General features: G+C 30.8%; 3 protein-coding genes across 7 annotated transcripts; 2 read left to right on the top strand and 1 right to left on the bottom strand.

The window, feature by feature from the left end:
• Nucleotides 1–549: 549 nt before the first annotated feature.
• LOC137816957 (uncharacterized) lies at nt 550–956 on the bottom strand. Its single transcript, XM_068620150.1, has one exon. The coding sequence runs from the start codon at nt 930–932 to the stop codon at nt 759–761; it is 174 nt and encodes a 57-aa protein (XP_068476251.1). The 5' UTR covers nt 933–956; the 3' UTR covers nt 550–758.
• Nucleotides 957–10195: 9239 nt separating this feature from the next.
• On the top strand, nt 10196–14599 carry LOC137816952 (uncharacterized). Its single transcript, XM_068620143.1, has 7 exons — nt 10196–10268; nt 10454–10593; nt 11966–12189; nt 12268–12478; nt 12598–12683; nt 12991–13076; nt 14120–14599. The coding sequence occupies exons 2-7, from the start codon at nt 10492–10494 to the stop codon at nt 14398–14400; spliced, it is 990 nt and encodes a 329-aa protein (XP_068476244.1). The 5' UTR covers nt 10196–10268; nt 10454–10491; the 3' UTR covers nt 14401–14599.
• A 1125-nt stretch (nt 14600–15724) lies between these two features.
• LOC137816944 (nucleus-vacuole junction protein 2-like) lies at nt 15725–24233 on the top strand. 5 transcript variants are annotated; one of them, XM_068620126.1, is made up of 7 exons: nt 15725–16126; nt 16557–16774; nt 17606–18215; nt 19052–19418; nt 19962–20056; nt 21580–21774; nt 23369–24233. In XM_068620126.1, the coding sequence occupies exons 1-7, from the start codon at nt 15923–15925 to the stop codon at nt 24041–24043; spliced, it is 2364 nt and encodes a 787-aa protein (XP_068476227.1). In that variant the 5' UTR covers nt 15725–15922; the 3' UTR covers nt 24044–24233. The 5 variants fall into 5 exon arrangements, with proteins under 5 accessions (XP_068476227.1, XP_068476228.1, XP_068476232.1 ...); XM_068620127.1 differs by having other exon boundaries at nt 15768–16126; nt 19052–19403; XM_068620131.1 differs by lacking the exon at nt 23369–24233 and adding an exon at nt 22243–22562 and having other exon boundaries at nt 15768–16126.
• The last annotated feature ends 1641 nt before the right edge of the window (nt 24234–25874 follow it).

The raw sequence follows: 25874 nt of genomic DNA, 5'->3' as shown, positions 1-25874 counted from the left end.
GCCTTATCTCAGGTTTCATCATTTCCTTATACACAACCTTGTTTACATGTTTTTTCTTATGTAAAATAAAATGCCACATCCTAATGGTTACATGGGTTCGCTTTCTTTGGTATAACCTTTATCTACACCCTTGTTAGCATAGAAGTTGTGAATTTAAAGCGTTTGAGGCATATTAACATGCAATTTCATTGATATACAAAATCTAATGCCATAGCAAGCACTCTTCTTGATACACTATTTACTCAGTTAAAATTTATTAAAAACTACAAAATTACCTAGAGTCATTTAAAAAACATGTAAAATCCATGCGTTTTTGTGATTTCTGATAAATTTCAACAAGAGATTACGTATGAAGAGAAATGTGAGTAGTTGACATTTCTCTTTTTTTTTCTTTTGTAAGTGACTTCTTCTATTGTGTAGTGTGAATGACGTGAACTAACATTGAAAATGAACTCAATTACAGAGAATACCTATATGGTGGAAGTGGTACTATTGGATTTGCGCTGTTGCATGGACCTTGAATGATTTGGTGGCTTCCCAATATGGAGATGACAAGCACAAACTGTTTCTTTGAATTGCTTTAAGATTAGGGTAGTGGTGAATGTATGATTGGCCTTTACAAACTCAGAAAATACAACATACAGAGACGGCGAAAATATTGAAATTATTCAAAATTAACACAGATAAGAAAATCATTTCAAAGAGAAGCAAAAGATTGATCCAGTTACAAGGAAAATGAAGCCATGAAAGGTACCCAATCACTTCATCTTAGCCTCTGTAAACAGAACATGACGATTAACCCTGGGATCAAATTTTCGAAATTCAAGCTTCTCTGTGAACTGCCTTGGCTTCCTCTTAACATAGAAGAATCCAGTGCCGGCAGCAGACACTAGTTTTACAAACATCTGAGCCTTCTTCTTCTTGTCACCCATTATTTACTCTTGAAGAAGATATCACTGTCATAAACGCAAGAAATGTGCGCCATGATCAACCACAGTTTTTTTTCATTAAAATAAAGTTCTACATTTTACCCCAAAGAACCAATTCATATAAAAGCATTGACAATCAGCTAAAATCAATACTTTGTTGATCAGAACAGAAACAAAAAAATAAATGTTAAGAAAAACTGACCTTCCCAGTGATGATCTTTCTTTCTTTTTCTCCTTCACTATTCCTTTTTCTCCGTTGCTCCTGTTTTCTCCCCAATTGTTTTTCTTTTTTGTCAATCAGTGCCCTATTATTCTTGGGTCAGCCCTTTATACAGGGAGAGTGAGAAACCTCAAAGAGTATTTCTTCCTACACCCCTACAATTTTTTCTTTCTGCACTCCTACATTCTTTGAAATACTCGAATTATCTTTGATAATTTTGAGTGATTATGAAATAAGGGTTCCGTAAGAAAAGGTGTTTCTAAAATAGGGGTTTCATAAGCAAAGTCTGTTTCTAAACTAAGAAATTTGGAAGGCAGAAAACTATTCTAAAAAAAATTCCAGAACACATTTTTCTAATTTTCAGAATGATAAATCTAGAATTTATCAAATATGTTACGGAAAGTATGTTTTGGAAATATTTCAAAAAGAGTAATCCAAAAATCATTTTTAAAAGAGGTAAAATGATCTTTTCCAGTAATGATGGGTGCAGGAAGCCATTTGTTGGGGTGCACGGAGAAAAATCCAAACTCAAAAACTATAAAAATGGTATTTTTTCCTGCACCTACATTTTTCTTCCTGGACCCCTACACTTTTGAAATACCAGAATTATCCTTGATAATTTTGAGTGATTCCGAAATAGGGATTCTGTAAACAAAAAGTATTTTTGGAATAGATTCCGTAAGCACAATATGTTTCTAGAATAAGATATTCATAAGAAAAAAAATTATTTCAGAGTATCCTTTCCGAAACACATTTTTTTAATTTCCATAATGATAAATTTGAAATTTGTAAAATGTATTCTGGAAAGTATATTCCAGAGAAAAGTAATCTGGAAGGCACTTTTAAAAGAAGTAAAATGATTTTTCTAAAAGATGATGGTGTGCAGGAAGCCATTTGTTCGGGGTGCAAGGAGAAACACCCCTAAAATAAAGGGTTGGGGGTACGTGTAGGGAGTGTTGGAGAAAGTGGGGGCTACGAGAAGAAAAAAGAAGGTAGGAGAGGGTGGATCCTTGGAGGTTGTGTAATTTTTTATGTTTATTATTAAAGATTTTCTATTTTAAACTACAAATATTATTTTACTGTACATTTATTTTTACATATGTTTAAGATAAAACAAATTTAAAAAAATTATTTAATATATTTTTTGAAATATTCTCAAGTTAAATAAAACCACATTTTTTAATTTTCTTAATTTAATCTCTTTTTCGTATATATTTTAATTTTTTATGTTGTTAAATCAGTTATATTTTATTTTATTCAACAATTTTAATTACCCGGACAAATTAAGATAACAAAATCGGTTACGTAAAATAATTTGATATATAAAATTAATAAATCACCTTTATTGGAAATAATTTTTTATTTTAAAATATATATTAAATATATTTCTTTATTTTTAAATGTACTTGAGGTAAGACAAACTTGTTTTTATTGAGTTTGGCGTCGAGTCGTTCAAGATGGTGAATCCAAGTTGTCAGTGATGACAAATATCATTTTAAAGGATTGTCGAACTTTACTGATAAAGTCGAGTAGAAGTCTACCTATATAAAACTATTCAACCATATTGGGGGAGGTTTCTTATCGAGCCCTTCTGAATCATTCTCTGTGAAGGTGATTCCTTAGAGATCGAGTCATCTCTGGTGATCGCGGTTAAAACCGCTCCTATCATCGTCATTGTGGCCTCAGCCGAAATCAAATCCCTAGTGGGTTACCTAAGGTTCAAGTATCAAAGGGTTAGGATAGAACTTCTCCCCTAAAAATTATTGAGAAATTAATACAAAGGGTAACAATTTTTTATCCCGCATACTCCTAGTACTGATAAGTGTCATAATTTAATGATATTTCATGCAAAAATATAGTTACTTATGGACTTTAGTTGTTAATAGAGTTATAACTCAACCTCTAATTTAGGAATTTGAACTTTTTTACATAATTTTGGATTATAAGATGAATAAGAACGATTTATTCTTAAGTTTGTGCTAATTTTAGGAATCTAGGGAAAGATGGAGATAAAGGGCTAAAAGAGAAATGGACAAGTTAAATACAAGGAGAAAAAAAAGTTGGAGCATTGAAAACTCGCTCAAATAAAGTCACTACATAGAAAACTTGTTCTTTGGAGCAAACTCGGTCAAACTCGCTTAAGCAAGTTCACTCCAGTGAAGTTGGGCTTTTTCTCGTGATACTCACTTAAGCAAGCTATCACCTACAACAAATTAGGTTAAATAGAAGGCATGAGGCAGAACTCTAAAGCATAGATGAAGGATAATCAGATATAGAAAATCCTAGAGAAGGCAGCCATCAAGGAGAAACACCATGGATCTTCTTTTCTTGTTTTCCATGCTTGTAATGACATATATAAGTCGCTAAGTGATCTGAGTTGATTTTAGGATTGTTCATTTTATGGTGACACTTTACTTAGATTGGGATTTTAGGAATTTAAGAGTGAAAACCTAGGAAAATCCCCACTGGACATTAACTTAACCAAGCGATTAAGTAGATGTGAAGGTTCATTTCACAAAGGCAAAAGGAAAAGACAATTATAAAGTGAAAATAATGCTAGAAGGTGCAGAATTAAAGAACAAAGAAAAGAAACCAAATAGAATTGTCGAATGGAAACAATGAAAACCAAACAAGAACATATACAAAGAGTAAAAATGGAAGAATAGATGAAGGAAGGAGAAAGCTTATGTGATGGATTTGAGAAGTGGAACAGGCCACTTGGAGTGTGATTGGGCTCCAAGATAAGTGATGATAGCCGCCACTTGAGAGCTCTCAATACTCACAAGATAAAACCTAAATGCTAAGAGGAATTCAAAACTCGCTAACACCTCACACAATTTGTGCAAAGTAACTCTTCTTTTATTAATTTCAACTTGTAAAATACACTAGGTAGGCCTCCTATTTATAGGTGAAGGAGCCTTGGAGAACAAGCTAAAGGGGTAGGATGGGAAAAGGGAAAAAATGGGCAGCCTTAGGATTTGACTAAGTCAAACCCGCATCCCAGGCTTGTCCTTCTAGAAACTAGATCAAAATGTCTCCCAAAAGGGTTAAGAACAAGATAAAATGCTACTCACACCCCCTATTATGCTAAAGGTACTTTATTCTAGCCTATATTTGTTATTTGAATGCCCAAAGTGAGCCCAAATTATTTACAACTTGTTTTATTCTTAAGAAGACCATCAGGAAGAACTTGAGATGCTCTGGTCTTTGTCCATTTCTCCCACTGGTGAGGTCATCACTTGAATGTTGAGATGACCTTTCATAGTGTGCATCCTTGGTCATCTTCTTGTTGTCTTGGTTTGTATCACTAAGTCTTCCCTTTGGGATTAGAAGTAATCTCTATATATTGAGGTTATATTTATTTACAATATTATGTTTTTAATTGAGATTGGTATTATCATTTTATTCTTAGAGTTTTAATCTTTATTCATGATTTTGATCCTTAGATTTGAATGGAAAGTATCTCTAAGTATTTGACTTAAATGATAATGCTTAACAAATTTGAATGTTAGGAATAGATTTGAAATGTTAATTGTTTTATAACATTTGTTCATAGTGATAAGAAAATTTTTATAAATATGCAAGGAATCGATATTTAGGAAACTATCTTAATAATTTTATATGCGAGCAATTGATATGAATGACTTTTATATGTGCATCAATGTCAATCAAGTTGGGATGTTATATGTTTTTATTCATTGAAAATATAGACAAGTGAGAAGGATTAACCCCAATCCCAATTTTCTCAATTGAATCATCTAAATCATTTACTTTGTTTTTATTTAATTTTTTTTACATAAATTCATGATACCAACAACCTTTCAAGCAAACTTTGACACATCTTTTTATATTTAATGAATATTATACTTGAGATTTTAAAATTATTCCTTGTGGGTTCGATATCCGTCCTTAGGAACAATTTTTTACTTCTTACTCGGTACACTTGCCAAATTAAAGAGTCATCAGGTACTCGGTGAAGTAAATAATTATGTCTTAGTGTTTACTTATAAGGCAAAGATGGAAAGTTCATCTCCTCCTTCCACATATGTTTTAACTCCTTAATCGACTTTGTCTCAGCCAAGCCTTGTTCTTCCTCCAATCGAGTCTTCGTAAAGCCTCCTCCTTACAGTTAGGCCTTTTTGAAAGCCTTCCAGGTGTTGTGTCATCAAGTCACTACCAAGGCCTATAAATTGCAAGAGTCTCCTCAATGTCACATGGTCGTGGGTTCAATTTCCACAAACAGTGTCATTAATATTTCGATCACAAGTCTGTTGAGGTAACCTCACCATGGTCAATCATTGCATCTTAAGTATTGTCTGCTTTTGAGTTCAGAGCTTCATTATGATTTTGTCCTTAAATGGAAGTCTTGGAGGGTTAAAAAGGAGAAAAATATATTTAAATTACCATTAATATTGACTCTTAAACGATGTAGGACTATTGGGCGTATACCAAAACAAAATTAAAACTTTTTATTTAATAACTTTTTTAAGATTCATCAATTTAAACAAGAACATATTTTATTATGAAAATATTTTCTATTTACTCAATTTATCTTTTTAAATGTTATTATATGAGATACGAGGTTCTGTAGATGTTTTAGTTTTAGGCACTACTCAAATTTTTAAAACTCAAACTTATCTGTAAATTGCTTGGGCTTCCTCTTAACATAGAAGAATCCAATGTCGGCATCAGACAATAATTTTACAAACATTTAAGCCTTCTTCTTCTTGTCACCCATTATTTACTCTTGAGAAAGATATCACTATCATAAACGCAAGAAATGTGCACCATGATCAACCACAATTATTTTTTTTCAAGAGATTATTATTTTTTTTTATCAAAATGGGGTCCGTTTAAAAAAAATACAAATTTAGACAAGTCGTGCCAATTTGGCACGACTTCATATGCATAAATCATTCCAATTTGACACGACTCCGCCATGTCATAATGAAGTCGTGCCAACTTGGCACGACTTCTGTTCTGTCATACTGAAGTCGTGCCAACTTGGCACGACTTCTGCCATGTCATAATTTTTTATATAAATTTTATTGTTTATATATTGGGTAGTAAGTTATGTAATGTTAAAAATTAAGGCAATTGCTTCCTGCACCATATCACTGCACCCGATTCTAGCGGAAAAGACGAAACTGTCCTTAAAAATTTTTTCCAAAATGTGTTCTGGATTTTTTTTTTCCAGAACGAAATTTTATATTATGGATTTTTTTATCTGGAATGGGTTTTTCATTTTTGTTTCTGGATTTTTATTTCCGAAACAAAATAATCTCTTTTCTGGATTTTTTTCTGGAATGTATTATTTTTAATTCCAGATTCTTTTGTCCGAAATAGAATTTTAATTTTTATTTCCGGATTTTTATTTCCAAAACTCAATAACCACTTTTGGATTTATTTTTCCGAAATATATTATTTTCAATTCCAGATTTTTATTTCCAAAATTAAGGGCATTTTTGGAAATTAAAAAAATATGTTGGGTGCAGGTTAAAAATGATCGGGTGTAGGGAGCATTTGCCAAAATTAATTTGATACATAATTTTTCAAGAGTGTTAGTTTTAAGGAACAAAAAATTGGATAATCGTGTATCGCAGTTATTCATTTTTTTTTCTTCTGAAGTAATAATTTTTTTTATCACCATTCAAATAATACATTTTTTAAAACTGTTTATTTATTTTTTAATGTCATTTATATTAAAATATAAAAAGGTATAACTACTGTAATTATTTTGAAATAATTAAATAATTTAAAAATAATTATATAAATTTTAAATAAGTCAAATAATATAAATAATTTGTAATTATTTTGAAATAATTAAATAATTTAAAAATAATTATATATCCAATTTTTTTTCCTTAAAATTAACACTCAAATTATGTATCAAATTAATTTTTAACATTACATAACTTTTTACCCAATATATTAATAATAAAATTTTTAAAAAAATTTTTGACGTGACAGAAGTCGTGTCAAGTTGGCACGACTTCAGTATGACATGGTAGAAGTCGTGTCAAGTTGGCACGACTTTAGTATGACATGGAAGAGTCGTCTCAAATTGGAACGATTTGTGCATATGAAGTCGTGCCAATTTGGCACGACTTGCCTAAATTTGTAATTTTTTTTAAACAGACCCCAATTTAATAAAAATAAAAAAAAGTCAAAAATCCAAAACAAAAACCTAGACTTGATTTGTTTATTTCTAAGTCAAGATTTGTCAAGATTTATGTAGAATTGTTCTTGGATAACAATTCCGTGGTTCACTGGTTCTTTCTTGCAAGTTTCTAGCGTTTTTGGTGTTGATGCTCTCCAAATTTGTGTTGGATTTTCTTGGATCCTTTTTATAGAAACAACAATAATATTTCATAGAATATATATTTATATATCTCAATATATAAATTTATAAAGCTAGTTCATATCTTCTAAAAATAATCTTTATCTTTATTTAAAATCTTTTTGAAATTATGAATCACTATAGATGCCAATTTTATCTATAAATTAGCGTTTATAGTGATCCTAAATTACAATTTTAACTACGGTTAGTATATAAGAGAGATCATTAAAAAAAATATATAAATCCAAAAAAATATAGAGGTTGATTCTTATAATAATCATCGCTTATATTTTTTTTAAAATATTATGATATTATTTTAGGTAAGAAATAAGTGTTAATCACTAAAATAACTAGTTTCTATATTATTGTTTATAGTCGTCGTTTATAAGTTAAAACTATAAACAAGTTAATATAATTATAAAATTGTGCTTAAAAATTTTAAAAAAGCTATTGTTTAAGAATATTTTTACAATAATATTTTTGTCTATTAAATTTTATATGCAAGTACTTACTCTAGACTTGCAAACAACCCAACAAACAATTATTTCAATAAAAAAAAACAAAAAAAACTCACATTAAATAAAATTTTGATCCTTAGTTACCTTCTCTCTGCTAACATCCCTAAAACTTACTCAAACATTAAAAATATGAACAAATAACTCATAATTTCATTAAAAAGTAAAATAAAATAACTAAAAGCGATCACTGCTTTTATGAAATAAACTTGAATAGTGATTTTTTTATTATTATAAGCTTTTAAACTTAACTAATAAAAACATCCGTTTATACTTACTGTGACTTACTTTGCTCTAAAACATTAAATCAATTTTTTTAATTAAAATGATTCCTATAGAAAATATGACAATTAACAGTATTTGTTATGCAAATAAAATAATAAACTAAAGTTTTATTTTGTACCGAATTACTAACTTAAATTAATATTATAAGTTTTAGACAAATTTAAATTTAAATTGACTTGAATAATAATATTCTTCCATAGGTATGTATTAAAAATATTTTCACTCTTCTTTTATATCACGTACACTATCTATATGTACACATTTTCTTCAATGTCTTTATCATTAAACTTTACTGCATAAGAACTGCATTATGTATATTATTTAAAAAATAAATATTAATTAATATATAAAATAAATATTAATATGATTATATATAATTATTTTTATTTGAAATATCAGTTAATCTCAACTTGCATAATAATATCTAATACAAAAAACTTTATAAAAAAAAAACTAACATAAATTTAAGATGTAAACAGCTATTAAATAACCTTTTTTAATTTCTTATGCAGTATTTTTCTCATATAAACACGATAAAACATATGTTTCCCCTTGTTGATAAAAAATATGAAAATGACACTATTTTTTACAATTATAATAGTGTACGCATCTTTATATATTTTTATTATAGTAACTGTTGTATTAATTACTTTTTCTTATTATAGCGTGTTTCGTGTTATAGGGACTAATTTTGTAGTAACTGTTTTTGTTTTTATTATTTATAACATTTTTATTTTAGTTTATAGTTTTTCAACCACTTTCTGCACTTTATTTTTTATTTTGACTCATTTTTATCATGTGAAAGTTGAGTAAAAAAAAATACGAATACACAGCGCAAAAGTGTCTTTCTGTACTATATATAATAAACATTATAATGACATTTATAAATTTATGTTATATATTAATTAAATAAAATTATAACTATTATATATTTATAATGTGATATTATGACAAAGAGAAGACAGTATTTAAAAAATTGGACGCGCGGTGCCTGTGTTTGAGATACTAGTATTAATTAATTAATACATAAAACAAATATTAATTTTTATAATGATTTTGGTATTCACATTTTTTTACAATTTGATCATTAACTAATTTTGCTTTTTTAATAACTGTTGTTGTGTCATTTTTCTATTTAAACATTTTTATTCTTTATTAAGTGAAACAGATTTCAATATTTGACATTACACAAATTTGTAACTACATAATCTTTTTATTAAACATATCTTCATTATCTTTCCACCACAAACATCATAAATTGAATGATTCATTATCTTTCTTACTTTTTATCACGTGAATCAAATTAAAAAAATATCTAACATATTTACGTTTTATTTTTCATGTATTTTACATTACAAAGCACTAAATATTTAATTTTATTTCTTATCAACTGTGTTCTCTCACCTTATATATTATTTATTTTCTTTCCCTCTGTTCACAGGGAGACTGGTGATAAGCACGTGACCAAGTAGAAAGACAAAATTAAAACTAATAATAAAATTCGAAATAAAAAAAAGTTTGAAAAAAACAAATTGAGCGTGAGGTTTATAAACAGGTAGACTGAATACTGACACTGTTCTTGATCACACGCGGCAAAGCGACATCGCACAATCTCATCACAAACTACTTCCATTTTTTTTAACATTTAAGAAAAAAAAATACTTTAGTAAGAAATACATAATTAAATATATTAGTTTATAATCTTTCAAAAAAAATTCATTTCTAACTCACACTTAAAAAAAAGATTCTATTTTTTTCATTTTTAAAATTCAAAATTCAAAATTCAAATATATCGTTAATAACTTTTTAAAAAAAATCTATTTCTTTTTGCATAAATCCACATTCAAATATCAGTTATAGCATGAAAGAATAAAAAAAATGGATTCTCATAATAAGAAGAGTTGGAAAGAAACTCAAAACCTGTTTTCTTTCTCTCTTTGTAACCCCCACTCTGTTTCTTTTGCGCCCTCACAAAATAGGTGAGTTTGTCTCTTTATCCCTCTTTTCTTGTTTCTTTTTCTCTATTGCATTTATTGACGTCGATGCCACCTCTCACATTGTAATGCACTCACTCAAAGTTGAGAATTTATGAGCTTTCTTTTTGTTTTTATTCATAATTTTTTCGCCACTGACTCGTCTCTGTTTCTGCTATTCGTTCACGAAGGGTTTCTGAGAATTTCGTGTAATTTTCTCGGGAAAATTATGTCCTCCGCATCTTCTTTGGTTTTTTCTGGAAAAGCTCTGACCAATCTTGAACGCTTTCTGGTATGCGTCACTCCAGATGTTCCTTCATTCACTCTTCAGGTATTTCTTTTAATTCTTTTAACCCAGTTTTACAATTCAACGCTGTTTCTCTCTCTACTCTCTCGTGTGTGTGATTGATTCTGGATGCAAACCACTGGTTATGTCTTCTTTCTTGGTCGGGTCAAAAGTTGAAGAGTGGATAATGATTTATTTTTTTTCAAGTTTTTGTTGTTGTTTGAATCTATGCAGATATGCTGAATCATAGTAACTGAGAATTTCAGTTTGAGATTCTATTTTATGTTTAAATTAATTATCCATAAACGATTTTATGTCTCCCTCAGAGTCAAGGTCAATTTTATCTGAAAATACAAATAGCCATGATCAAGTGTGGGCCAAACCACTACGAGTAATGTCTTTATGCTATTTCTTTAAAAATATTACATTATTAAATATGTTAAAAATATATTTATAAAATATGTAATTTTTAGAATTTCATTATACATAATTTTTTTTATTGTAGTTAGTTAAATGACAAAAATAACCCCAACAAAATGACAAAAATGTCCAGTTTTTAAATAAGAGTGAGGTGTACCTGAAAATATATTTTGGATTTGGTATTTTTGTAAATATTTATGGATTTAAATTTTCAAAACATTTTTTTTGAATTAGGTTTTTCAGAATAACCTTTTGTAATAGGATTTTTGAAACAGTGTTTAGAATATGTTTATCTACTTTGTTTTCTGTTTTTTTTTTAAATATGTTTCTAGATTATTATTTTTCTTGGAATTTTTTTTATAATGTGTTATTTTATTTTAGATTTGCTTTTTGGAATCAGATTTTGATTTTCCAATTTTATTCTGGAATTTTATTTAAGGAATACAAAAATTTATTTCGGATTCCCTTTTTCATAATATATTTTTCAATTTCGGATTTCTAATCCTGATATTCTAGAATTTTAAAAATTCATGTGCAAGTTAGAATTGATTGATGCAGGAAACAAAAGTTAGAATATTTTTGTATACGTGTCTCCTCCTCATTAAATAATTTTCGAACATGTGACTTCAAGTGGATCGTCCAACAATGAAAAAAAGGATCACCTCAATTTATACACCCCTACAAATTATGAAATACCAAGTTTGTCCTTGCGAGATTTATTTCAAAACCAAGACCTCCATAGAAGAGTGGGTTGGTGGTGCTGGTTGAAGGTGGGTGGTGGAGAGGGAGGGGATAACTCCAACGAGCTGTGGTGATCGTGGTGTTGTTGTTTAGAAGTAAGGGTGGGTGGTTTCAGGTATAAATGGTTTTTATTAGTAATGTTGACTGAAATGGTGAAAATGTCATTTCTTGAAATCTTGCAGTAAAACATAGAAATTGCAATTATTTGATTAGTTTGTTTTCTTAATTTTCATTGCATTTATTGTGTATTTTTCAGGGCTGTTGTAGTGATCCAAATGGCCAATGTCTACCTCCTGGCAAAGGCACAGTTAAATACTTCAATCTAAAAGATCTTTGGGACTGCTATTATGAATGGAGTGCATATGGTGTTGGTACTCCTATGATGTTTGAAGGTGGCGACACTCAGATGCAATATCATGTTCCATATTTATCTGCCATCCAAATCTACAGTAGTAAAGCTGTTGCAGCAGCTTCTAGCAGGTATGCAGAAACAACACAGTTATGCTTATGTACTAAATATGTTAACAAAATGGTGTGAGCCATCTTATTCTTTTATAGGTTTGGGAGAGAGGATAGTGAAGGAGCTGAATATGATTCCTGGAGTGAGGACAGTGGAAGTGATAATTTATCTAGAACACTGAGTAACAATTCTAGCAAAGCATGGGATGTTGCTTCTTTGGATTCAAACTCTGAGCAAGCGGATAGTGAACTTTACTTACAGTACAATGAGACCTCTCCATATTGGCAGAGGGTTTCATTTACTGAAAAGGTATCCTCTAACTTCAAGTGGTATGGTATGGTATTAAGAACTTCTTATAAACTACAAACGGGCGTGTTTTTATGTTCTGTAACATGCTGCATGTCTGTTGATGATGTTTCTTGTTTCAGATAGATGAGTTAGCTAGAAGCCATCCAGCATTGATGACATTGAAGAGTACGGATATTTCTCCAATCAGTTGGATGGCTGTTGCTTGGTGAGCAGACTTCGTTGTTTTTGTTGTCTTGAAATTTTTCTTGTTCTTGAAGATGAACTCTACAACTTGAAAGGGAGGGCATCTGGTGATAAACTGGCCTTGCTTTTAACTGTAATAAGAATTAATGAGGAAAATGTGAAGCAAATCTTAAATTTGCTTCTGTATTTTTCATAATCACGTGTCTAAAAAGTTCATATTCAATTTGTTTATTCAACCTTTTTGTGATGTTTATATTTACTTATAGTTAAATCTCTAGTTTCTATTTGATTCCATGATAGAAAATCTCACATAGTTTCGTCATGAATAGGTACCCACTTTATTCCGTACCATGTCAGAAAAGTAAAAAGGACCTGTCAAGCTTCCTCACTTTTCATACACTGTCGTCTTTCCAAGGTATATTAATTAAAAACTTACACATTATTATTTTTATCTTTACTCTTTTATAATTAATATAATTATTATATAAATTTATTTTTTTTATTATTAAAAAATATATTTATTTTTATTATTTATATTTATAATTTATTATATATAATATGATTAATTATGTTATTTAATAATATATATTTTTTTATAATTTTGATTATATTTAAATTATACTTCTATTTTAAATAAAAAACAATAATAATTTAAATTTAAAATAAAAAAGATAAAAAAATAAATTAAAATTAATTAATTAAATAAATATATATACAACTTTCTATGAAGAAAGTTTTGAATGCAAAAAATGTTTTAATTTCTGTGTTTTTAAAAAAAGTTAGTTTGATTTTCCCACTTTTCCTTACAGTACTTATTTTCTTTTTCTTTCCTAGAAACAAAAAGTTTTGAATGCAAAAAAATGTTTTAATTTCTGTGTTCTTTAAAATTTTTTGCTTTGATTTCCCCACCTTTTCTCACAGTAATTATTTTCTTTTCTTTTCTAGAAACAAACGGAGCCTTGGAGATATGTCTAGCATCTGTCACGTGTTCAGATAACTAATTTTGATTTAATTTCTACACTTTTCTGTGTATTTCACACAAGAAAAAAATATTATTTGTGCTTTTGAATTCACTAGTATAGTAAATTTATTGATTGATGGTACATTAACAATTCATATTTTTCATACAACTGCACTCTGAATATTACATATAAAAATGGTATATAACTCCATAAATTTTCAAAGTATCTTTTTCAAATTTCTGTATGTATGAATATGTTAGATATGTTTCTTTTGGCACATTGATTGATCTGTGTGACATATGCATGACACTCTTCTACATGCTTCACATGACATTTATTCATCTTCAATACACTACCAGTGTCATATATGCATGAAATGCATTTATCATGTCTAAGGGGTGACCCTGATATCATTCCTGATGATTATCTTTTCCCATTTTGCTGAAGCAGTGTTTAGTTTCAACTTTACAACTATATTATTGATTTTGTTTTGCAGAATGTGCAAGAACATATGAAGAAATTGACAGAGGGATTAAAACTAATATTTCAGGTGGTTGGCGAAAAATTATAGGAGAAAAATATAAGAAAGAAGAGGGTGGTTGTATATCTCTCTTTCCATATGGACTAGCCACTTATAAAATGCAGAAAAAAATTTGGTCAAACATCTCTAATAAACTGGTGTCCGATCTATATAATGTTGCAAACTTGCGGTTGAAGCTTCTCAAGGCTGATCACCATGACTTCAACTTCTTCACATGCCAACCCACTACTACCTAGTACATTGGTTCATGTGTGTTCAATGTTGTTTCAAATGCACATAGACATGATAAAATGTACATTTTGTTTAGTGGGTCTTCTTGTGAAGTCATTTTTCTTCTTTAGCCACTTTTTTTTTGGTTGGTTACTTTCATATATGATTGTCAAATTTTAGGCAAACTAATTCTTATAAACTGTTCTTCCTGGATCTTCATAGGTTTTTTTTTTTGCCGTGAAAATATTTTTATTTTTATTTTTTTGTGTGATATTTTTATAGAATAACTTTTAAATTATGTAATCCGAAAATACATTTGAAAAAAGACTTCCAAATTATATAATCTCAAAGTTGAAAATGACTTTTGGATTATATAATCCAGAAACTAATTAGAAAATTAATTACAAATTTTTAAAAAAACTTCCGAATTACGTAATCCAAATATTATATAGGAATATTTTTAGAAATACAAAAATTTATGTATTGAGGTGTAGGAAGAAAGAGTCATTCTTATCTCTTTTAGTAGAGTCTTTTTTCTTGGATTTTATAGGAGAGTCTTCTTTCTTGGATTTAAGTCTCGTACTTTTAGTAAAATTTAATTTTGTTTTTAAATCTAAATTTTAAATTTTTTCCATATTTTTAGTAAAAAATTATTATAGTCAATTTTTGTTAGTTCTTTTACATGGTAAGTGAATTTTAAATGATTAGAATGTTAAAATGTTTTATATTTATATTTTATTATTTTATATTAAAATTTTATTTAATAGTTTAGGGTTTAAGTTTAGTAGAGGTGATTGACCAAATTTTTTTTTCTGCATTTTATAAGTGGCTAGTTTAAATGGAAAGAGAGATATACAACCACCATATTCTTACATTTTTCTCCTATAATTCTTCGCCACCGACGTGAAAAATTTGTTTTATTCCCTGTGTCAATTTCTACATATGTTCTTGCACATTCTGCAAAACAAAATCAAAATATAGTTGTAAAGTTTAAAAAAATCCAAAGTTTCATTTAAAAAAAAAAAACTAATTCAAATTATAATAAAGAAAAAAAACATATTTAATAATTTTTTCTTTAAATACTTGTCCTTCTACATTCATTCCAACATTGGAAAATTGAGGATCAATTGCCATGAATTCTGGAGACATAAAGCTAAAATAATTGACTTGAAATCAGCCTTTGCTAAAGTTGGTCACCAGGACCACAAAAATAAATAAACTCTATCCACCAAATCAATGTATTATTAAAAATGGTCACCTTCTGTTTATAGTAACCTAAATTAGATTTTCAAATATTTTAATATAATAAATAATAATGTATAAATTTGACTTTAAATCTAATCTAAAATTGCTGATATTTCTTTACTTTACGAGGAACGTGTCTTCTTCTTGTAATGTAATTTTTGTTTTTGAAAAAGGTAAAGTAACTTAGATTTGAAAATAGATAGCTGGTGAATAAGTAAACGTGTATCTGTCACATCAACGCGCTTGCAAGAGACTGTTCTGCGTACAAGTTCCTATTTTCTCTTTGCTTCTCAGTCATCTGAAATGGCTACTGTTTTGGGTTTGGTTCTGGTGGGGTTTGGTCTCGGGGTGTTGGCCGTTGTTGCTGCGGAAGCTCTGGGGTTGTTATGGATCATGAAAAGGTTGCGCCACAAGAGCAATAACGACGAAGCCTACTTCTCCTCCAAGACCCTAACTACTGAGCTGCTTGATCCCCAACAGTCTCTGGATTTTGCGTTTAGAAAGCAGGTTAGCATTAATTGATTCTCGCTTCAGGGGGAAAATGGCCAACCTGAGTATAATGAATGCGATCGCTCACTTGGTTTTATTATTACCGTGAAATCCAGAATGGAAATGGTAATGCCTTTAAGGTTAGCTTATTTCATAGGGAGAGTGTCATGTTTAAAATTGTGTATAATGAAAAAGCTTTAGTTTTGCAATTATATTACTGAGGAAAATGGTTGAAATCTTTGGAAAAGGAAGTTTGGTACCAAGTGTGGGAAATTTCGAGGGTATCTGTATGGTTTTGTGTTATATTCTAATGTTTAGGAGTTTCTCATTTATGACCTTTTGTTTGAACAACTGTGCTTATATGTATGGATAAGGATTGGTTTCTGGGAAACTATGTATTTGATAATTGATTACGTCTGTTACTTTAAATTTGTTAGTTTTTTTTCAGGGTGTGGTTTGGGTTTTAGAATCTGGAAAAATTACAAAACAATCAAGGGAGCAAAAAAAGAAAAGTGATCTCTTGGAGGTTTCCCCTGTTAAGATGTATGGACAAATCAAGGGCCAATCGCTTATTCTTAGAAAACCTGATGGTTTGCACACAACGATTGAACTCAAGGGCTGTTCAGTTCAAGCCGTGTCCGCATCAATACTTTCTTCAAGAAAATGGTAATGTGGTGTGGAGGAATCTTCTATTGGGGGCATTATTTGGTATGGATTGACAGTAATCATTGCTGTAACCAGTGGCCGGCTTTTGACTTTTATGCTTATGATTATCAAGGCCGTTCCATGAGTCCCCAAGAAATGGCAGGAGTATCTAATTTTTATTATGCCCTGTGGCAAGTGCTACTGGCATCATACTCTTTCTAAGATGCTCTTTGTTGTTAGGTGAATTTAGTGCGCATCTTGTCCTTCCTTTTTTGTCTCTCACCACTTCCCTTGTGCTTTCCATTTCTATTACCACTACTTTTTTACTTAGCTGCGCATGTATGTATGAATGAACTTAAACAGTAGGAAAGTGAAAATCACCGGTTCCAAAGTTTTGTAACAGGTGGCAAGAATGACTACAGTGAATATATTTCTAAACTTCACTTACTGCCTAGGTACAAGCTAATGTAAAATTTCTTTCAATGGAAATCACTTCTGTCATTCTTTAGCAGTGTTACAAGTTGCAGAAAATATGATCATAAATTGATTATGCTAGAGTCACAGTTCCACTTATATACGATTCACAGCTTAGACAATGTTAAAGATGGGTTTATTTTTAGGGCTTTCCTGGTATTTGCTTTGACATAGTGAAATATCATTTCCTTTATGCCAAGCATACTGCTTAAAATAAAAAAAGTAACTTGTGATTATGATAGTTTGGATTATGAATATCATAACTAGTAAGACAAATAAATAGTATTGGAAAGAAGATTTTTTTATTATAAATATTGGTCACATATGGAGGAAGCTAGATGTTTAAAGTTCTAATTTGATCGGTGATTAATCTTGCAGGGCAAAGAAGTTCCCTATCAAAGTGGAAAGCAAAATCTCTGTCATATACAATGGAAACAAAACTATTTATATATATCTTGACACTTCGTGGGAGAAAGAAGCATGGTGTAAGGCCCTCTATCTGGCTTCATGTGATCAAAAAGAAAAAATCAAATGGTTTACCCAGTTGGATGATGAGTTTCATAGTTATCTGACATCCTTGAACTCTGTATACCATTCTTTTATGAAACCATCGGTTGGATCAGGTGTTGAAGTGATAGAAAGGGCTAGTAAGCCTGATGGTTCTTCCTCAAAGGTTAAGCAATTTTGGAGAAAGGTTTCTAAAAGAACTTCCCGAGTTGGTATGGAAAATATATCAACTCGATCTTCACAATTAGGTAATGAAGGGAAAAAGACCACTGAGAAGCTTCGGGCTTGCCAAGATGCAATTTTGGCTACTGGTTTGTTTAAGACTGCTTCAACATCAAAGCTTCTAAATGATTCCATAGTAGACAATGAGAAGTTTGGTATTGATGAAGGAACATTATGTTGGAATTTGTTGATTTCTCGGCTCTTTTTCGATGCCAAAGGAAATGAGAAATTAAAGAGATCCATGCAAGCAAGGATTCAGGTTTAACCTTTTCCCATTTGACATTTGACATGTTTGAAGTAAGTTTGTTATGCAAAAAAAAATGTATCATTTTGACTAGGTATCAATTTTTAGCGACCTATCTATATTAATTTTAATTTCTTTAATCGATAATATTGGCTTATTCGTGTTGGAAAGATGATATTTTTATCTTGTTGAATGAAATCCTTTCCATTATTTGTATTTCATAAACCTCAAGTTTACCTGTACAAGCATGACTAATTGAAGCTTAAAAAGGTTGATGAATATATAAGATTCTGTACTTTCTAAGTCACTTAAATAGTAATTTTGACACTTTAACTGATATGGTTGATTTAATATCAGATTATCAATCAGCATTGGTTGTCACAAGTAGTAGCGAATTGTGCCTCTTAACCAAGTGGTTTAAGGCTCAAATCTTGATGATACCACTTTTGATAATGAATAAATCATGTTGAAAGAGAAATACCCACATTGTGTGTGCTCAAGGTCCTTTACCATATTTGTCATTCCTTCAGTCATGAATACTCCGTTCTAGTACCAAGGTTATAAAATAAATATGAAACTATCAAGCAGTTCAAAAGGAAGCTATCCCATTATCACAGTTTTTTTTCTTAACATAATTAATGGAAGAAAGTATTAGTTGATTTCAACATTTTTTGTATTATAGAGAGAGGGAAGGGTTATTCTTATAAACATAATTTACCCCTCTGCTCCATATTTATGATTGGGACTTCATTCCTTTATAGTTGTTTTGGTATGAGATAAATATTGATTACTTCTGTTTGTAAACTGAAAACTTCTGAGATAAATGAGCCTTTTTTCTCTCCTTTTTGCAGAAAACATTGTCCAACATGAGAACTCCGGGTTATATTGGTGAAGTCATCTGTACCAATATCAATACTGGGAATGTTCCACCTTGCATTGTAGGAATGCGGGTTCTTCCTATGGAAATGAGTGAAGTATGGGCCGTAGAAGTTGACATTGAATATTCTGGAGGTGCACTATTAGAGATTGAAACAAGGCTTGAGCCTCGTGAACTAGAGCTTGATGCAGGGACAGAAAACTCAAATCCACAGCCAAACAATGCTGGAGCTGTCCCTTCAGATCTTCTTGAAGATTTTAAATATTTTGAAGAGCAATTGAATTTTGAGGAAAGAACGAATGATTTACAAGAGCACAAAGAAGAAGGTGATTGGAACTCGGGTTAGTATATGATGAGTCTTCTATAATCCAATTATATATGAACTTTTTCTTTTGAGTCATATCAAGCGTAATTATTTACCTCATTTTCTCATTTCCTGAAATCTATCTCGAACTTAATTGGTTGCCTCAGAGGATGTCCAATGTATTTGCCACTTAGGTTCATATCAACTTTCTAAGGTTGTTAGCACATCCATGTTTTACTCATTTACTGTAATTTCCACAGATTATAAACTAGGTACACTTATCAAGATTATGGGCTGGGGCTTCCAAATCTTATGCCTCACCACCTGTGGTGCTTTTTATGAGTTTAAGGATTTTCAAATTAAAATAATGCATAGAAGTTGTATGCTTTTCATAAGGTCTCCCCCCCTCCCTTTATGTAAGGATCTACCTTAATGATTTATCCACTTTTGCTTGTCTCCTTAATAATAAATAGTAAACTTCCAAAATGTGGAGGAGAGAATATTGTCATCTCTATGTAGTGTTTTATAGAGTATTTAGATTGATATTGTGATGTGTATCTTGTTTTTCTTATCTAAGCAGATGTTTCTAAGAGCTTTAAGAGCACTATGCCTTCGTTGAATCATGGATCAAGATGGAAATCTATATTAAAGTCCGTGGCCAAGCAGGTTTCACAGGTACCCTTATTCCTTCATTTATTCCATCAATTGCTTCTTCCACTGCTTTGCAGTCTATATCTTCATTATTGAAGTTTTACTCTTTTGATAATGTTGTGTGGATGTGTAAAATGGCATTCTCTTTCCCTTCTCCTTGGTTTTGTAGTATGATTGGCTAGTTGTTGAAGAGCCACGTTAATTGTGTTCAACCCTCGCCTGACCTTAGTTGCAACTTCAAGGGTTATATGACCTAAATATGCTTATAGCTCTGACAGTTTTTACTTTACAAGCCAATAATTAGATTTATACACATATCTAACTTAATAATGATTAAACCAAGTTACATTTCTTGCTATCATATGTTTTGGTGAGCAATCTTCTAGTATGGTTCTAATTTGTTTGAAGACCATAGCCTCCTATAGATATTGTTTAATTGTTTAATTGTAAATTTTATCATTCAACTATTGTTATTTTGCAAGTTTTGCCATCCAAGTTGTTTTTGTGCAATTTATCATCAACTTTTCAATTTTTGTATATTTTGCCACATAAGATTTTTCCGCGTACATTTTACGGTCAGGTTTTTCAACTTTTATATATTTTCTATCTTGTTGGTAACAAGTTGACTTTGTTTTCCAAAAGGTCGTTGTTTTAGGGACACATCAATATATTGTTATATATTTAACAGATTGGTAAAATGCACGAAAATTGAAAACATAATGGTAAAATTTGCTTGGAAAAACTTAGGTAATAAAATGTAGAATTAAACTTCTATAATAACGTAAGAATGTGATTAATAGTTCTTTGATATTTTAGAATTTCAAAGGCTTTGTTACAACTGAAACCAATGTACCTTTCCACTAAGGGCCTGTTTACTTTTGTGTTCATTTCATTTTGCACTTTTTAATTATAAAATTGTCAGCTTGTTTTCAAGATTTGCTCAAGAAATAGAGAAAACTAAAAAAGTTAATTTTCAGTATTTCCTTTAGAAAGATTTGTGAATAAGATCGAAAACAAGGTGATGGTTTTGTAATTAAAAAGTAAAAACAAGGAATGAAAACCAAAGTAGAACCTCTAGGGGCGTTTGATGTGTGAAAACATTTTCTATTTTCATTTTCAATTGGCACTTTATACCGAGAGATAACAGCAAACACCAATCTTATGCAGAAGGAAATTTGGTTGAGTAAATTTAACTTTTGCTTATAATGAGTTTTGTTAGATTTGTCTTTCAATTTCTTGAGGATTAATGTGATTCATGCACTGATCAATGTTCTTAACTCTGATTCTGAATGTTTTCTTTGCTTTCATTTTTTCTGTTTGCATGAGTAGCGTTTAAACTCTTTTTTGGATTTTTGACAATTTACTAAGCCACTGGAAAAGTCCAGGATTTTCGTAGTGTTTGCATGTGTAGTGTTTAAACAAATGTTGTCTTTGAGTATTTTCGTATTCACACAGTCAGATTCAAATATCTATGTAATCAACTAGTCACCAGTTCATAAACAAAAAATTGTTTTGTTCTCATGTAACTGATTATTTCTTGTCAAAAGGTTCCTCTGTCCTTGGCAATAAGAGTGGCTTCCCTTAGAGGGACATTGCGCTTGCATATAAAGCCACCTCCCTCTGATCAATTGTGGTATGGTTTCTCATCAATGCCAGACATTGATTTCAACATGGAGTCATCTGTTGGAGATCGTAAGATAACAAGTGCGCACATTGCTTTATTCCTGGTCAACAGGCTAAAGGTAGGACTGACTCTCTTTCTATTATGATTTATAAATTATTGAAAGAAGTATTCTTCGTCTACCATTTTTTTGATGTTTTCAAATTTGAAATATTTTATTCATTTGCACGTATTTTTTTTTTCAATTATTTAGGAATATTTTATCATCGATATCATTAACTAAACATAAAGATTGTTAAATTCTCTTTTTCTCTTCCACCTGTCAATCCATATGGACTTCGTTTTAAGTTGCTAAATGTTCTCTCATTGCGTCTACCTTTCTTTGAAGTGAGGAGCCATAGAATTCTGGTTATATTAACATCTTCTACTAACAACGTCAAAATCCTTTTTACCAGTGGGTGGGCTGGTACATCAAATGACAGCATTTAGACGAAAGTCTTTATTTATGTTTAATAGGTTTTCATAAACTTTTCCTTGGTCTATCTACCTCCTATCAGGTTTTCTCTATGACTGACTCTTCTTATTACAGACTCTATTATTCTTCTTACATGACCAAACCAAGAAGTGGGATTCTACAATCTTGTTCTCAATCATTCATTTCTAATGTTTCCATGTAATATCTACTAATCCACTACAAAATTATTGTAATTGCAACCTTAACTTACTGGCACTTAGTCACCTGGCATTCTATACCATAAAGTATTGTTGGCCTTGTGACAATGCTTATCATCTAAAACTTAAACTTATATTTTATCTTCATTCCACGATGAATATTTTCAATCTGGAATTTTGTGTAATCTTGAAGAAAATAATATTGATGCATGTTATATTTGAAGTTTATAATAATAATGACATACTTGTACTACTACTCATCCACTTGATAGGAAAATAAAATGACACCTATATTAGATAAAGTGGCATGGTGTAGTTCACCAAAAAAGAAACATTTTGTAATGTATAATTAACTTTTAGATGGGGGCGGGGAGGTGGATCCCACCAAAGGTAGTACTCCTCCACAATTAGTTATGACTGAGGATAATGTTTGCTTTCAAAATTTAAGAAGTGAATATTTTCTTTGGAGTTTGCTTAGAGGAGTACAGAGCACTTTTCTTCTCTGTTACATCTTGTCACCCCTTCATGAAATCCTTTAATAGTTATTTGTTAGGAAACTCATTGAAGGACAAACAAAACAGCGAAAGAAAATAAGAAAGAATTCTTTAAAAGTTTTTATTGAATTGCTAAGAACCTAAGGAGAAGATTTTCCTTCCAACCTTTTCCTTTCACAAAGGGTTTCCCTTTATACAACTGAGCTAAGGCTCAATTTATCAAATGATAACAAAACAGAGCTAATGAGCACTTTTAACTCTCCTATTTAACCTACTTCCTTTGCGAACTTCTACTACCCAACTATTGTTTGTCAAAAGTTCCTTTTTTTTTCACTGGAATTTGGTTTAGAGGTGTGCGGGGTGTTTTTCCTCTGCTACATCCTTTCTCCTCTCATAATATTGACATGACAATCCTTATCTTGGGCACGGGCTGAGAAATGTGTTTAAACTTCATAACTCTTTAGAGACACAATGTGTTTACATTTTATCTCTAAAGAAAAGTTAAGAGCAGCTTTTGCTTGCAAGCTGAATTTAGTTTTGCTCCTGCAGACAGGAATTCGGGAAACTTTGGTGCTCCCAAACTGTGAAAGTGTATGCATCCCATGGATGTTAGCTGAAAAGGATGATTGGGTTCCTCGAACTGTTGCTCCATTCATATGGGTTAACCAAGAATTTACAAACGAGACTTCAACTTCAACTTATACCAATAATCAACCTTCTGGTAGAGTTGAAGCCAGTGGTGATACAATCTCAAATAATAATTCAGGGCACAAACAACAAAATTCAACTAGTGCTGAATCTAGTCAAGAAGAAACTAGGAAATCATCAGATTCTCTAGCACTCCCATTAAATTCCTCTGATTCAGTAACATTAGAAAGCAACAGGAGTTTGGAAGAGGCGGATGCACCATTGTTAGAGAATGACATACCTCAAAAGACTAAAGATTTGAAAGAATTTAAGACATCATCATTACAAAATGACAAACCACTTGAGACTACCGAGCAAAATATGGAGAGTAATTCTGAGTTTCAGTCAGAACATAGAGGTGTGCCGATGGAGAGTCGAAATCATTCTATTGAGCAGGAAGATGGACTGCCAAAAAAAATGGGGAGGAGAGAAAGGATGTTTGATTTGGGAAAGAAGATGAGTGAGAAATTGGAAGAGAAAAGGCGTCACATTGAAGAAAAGAGCAGACATATTGTTGAGAAGATTCGTGGTCCATAAGAATAAGAAATATTAATCTGGTAAATAACAGAATGTATATGTGTTGTTTATGATCTGTTGTTCATATGAAAGACATGTGCTATATTGTACGGCAGTGGAGTGTGTGATATCGGATATTGTTTTATTAAATGAGTTTTATATTTTCAAGGTGCTCATTGATCAAAATTGAAATGGAATTAGATACACAACATATTATCCTAGCGCAGTAAAGATTGTTGATTCATGTAATTATAACTTTGTCATAGCCACAGGGTACATTGGAAGATTAATTTAATGAGTTTTATAGATTCATGCTCACCCCTATATATCAGAAATATCTTATTATTCTGTATACAACTCCTGATATTGCCATTGTTATTGGCCAACTGCCTCCAAGTTGAATTAGGAAAATATTAAATAAGCGTGTAACCCATTTTTGGGTGTATTAGAGGTAGAAAAAGAGGAATGAGATAAAAAATGATGAATGTAATGAATGACGTGTGACATAAAGAGAAAAAGGAGAGGAAGAAAGTCACTTGTAAGAGATGTTAAATGTATAAATAAAACTAGAGTACTGATTATTTGACTCCCAATACACCAAATTACACCCATTTTGTGCCTTTTGTTTTACAAAAATACCCCTAACATATAAGTATTCTAACACTTAAAAGATACCCCTAACATATAAGTATTCTAACACTTAAAAGAAGGTGTAATCTGGAGCGGGTGGCAAAAAATCATTTCTCATAAAACTATTCCTTGAATCTTGTAGTTTAAACCATGAAATGAATATTATACTTTTATTCCTTGAATATTCTTTCTCAGTACTCCATCATTTGTAAGTCCATTCTTAATGAAATTTTTAGCTTCATCTGGCAACCAAAGTGTTTTTTTATGAGCCAAAATATAAAAGTTGACTCGAATCAACGTGAGTTGTGAAACCACTTAACCTTTTTATTATGAATAAAGAAAGAAAATAAATATAGAATTAATATTCTTTGTGTAAAATACACAATAACATTGTTTATTTATAGATGAAAATAATAATAGAATAACAAAAACTATGCACTAAGTTTGTTACATTCAACACTCTATTTCAAGTTTGTGTATATAAATAGTATGTACCAAACTTATTACAAATATAATAAATTCTAATTTCGTGTAAAGATTTAGTAAAATATTTTCTATTGATTATTCAAATTATCAAACTTGATCTAAATATATTCAGATATAATATTTTTTCGAATGAAATGACAATCAATCTCAATATATATTTTTTTCATGAAAGATGGAATTTGAGCTAATATGAAGAACATGATTATCACATACGAGTGACCAATTTTGTTAACATAATTAAACTTAGATTCATAATTATGGTCCAAATACATAACACAATTAAAAGTAGAATCAAGATAATGTTTAATACAGATAAACTATCCCAGGACTAGTGGCATAGTGGTGCAGTGGCGCACGCGGTGGTGTCAGTAGCGACACGAGTGGTAGCGTGCGTGAGCAGAGGCGCGAGTGGCGATGAATCACATGCGTGAGCGGCAACGCGAGCAATGGTGCGGTGGAGCGCGCACGAGCAGTGGAGTGGCGATGCAAACGGAGGCACGAGCGGTGGCGAGAACGGAGTTGCGGATTGTAGATGGTTATGAAATTAGGGTTTCGATTTTATTTGGATTGAGTTTTTAGGTTTTTGTAATGGGCCGAGTCATATCAGAGAGGCCTAGAGATCCTCCGATCCGACCCATGAATTACCGGATCGCTCCGATCCAGACAGATTCTGATCCACCTTACGATCCGACTCGTTTTTCTCAAAAGATCGTAAGATTGACGATCTAGATCGCGA

The sequence above is a fragment of the Phaseolus vulgaris genome, unplaced genomic scaffold (genome assembly GCF_000499845.2).
Source record: "Phaseolus vulgaris cultivar G19833 unplaced genomic scaffold, P. vulgaris v2.0 scaffold_14, whole genome shotgun sequence".
Taxonomy (NCBI): domain Eukaryota; kingdom Viridiplantae; phylum Streptophyta; class Magnoliopsida; order Fabales; family Fabaceae; genus Phaseolus; species Phaseolus vulgaris.
This window is presented reverse-complemented; position numbering and strand designations above follow the sequence as displayed.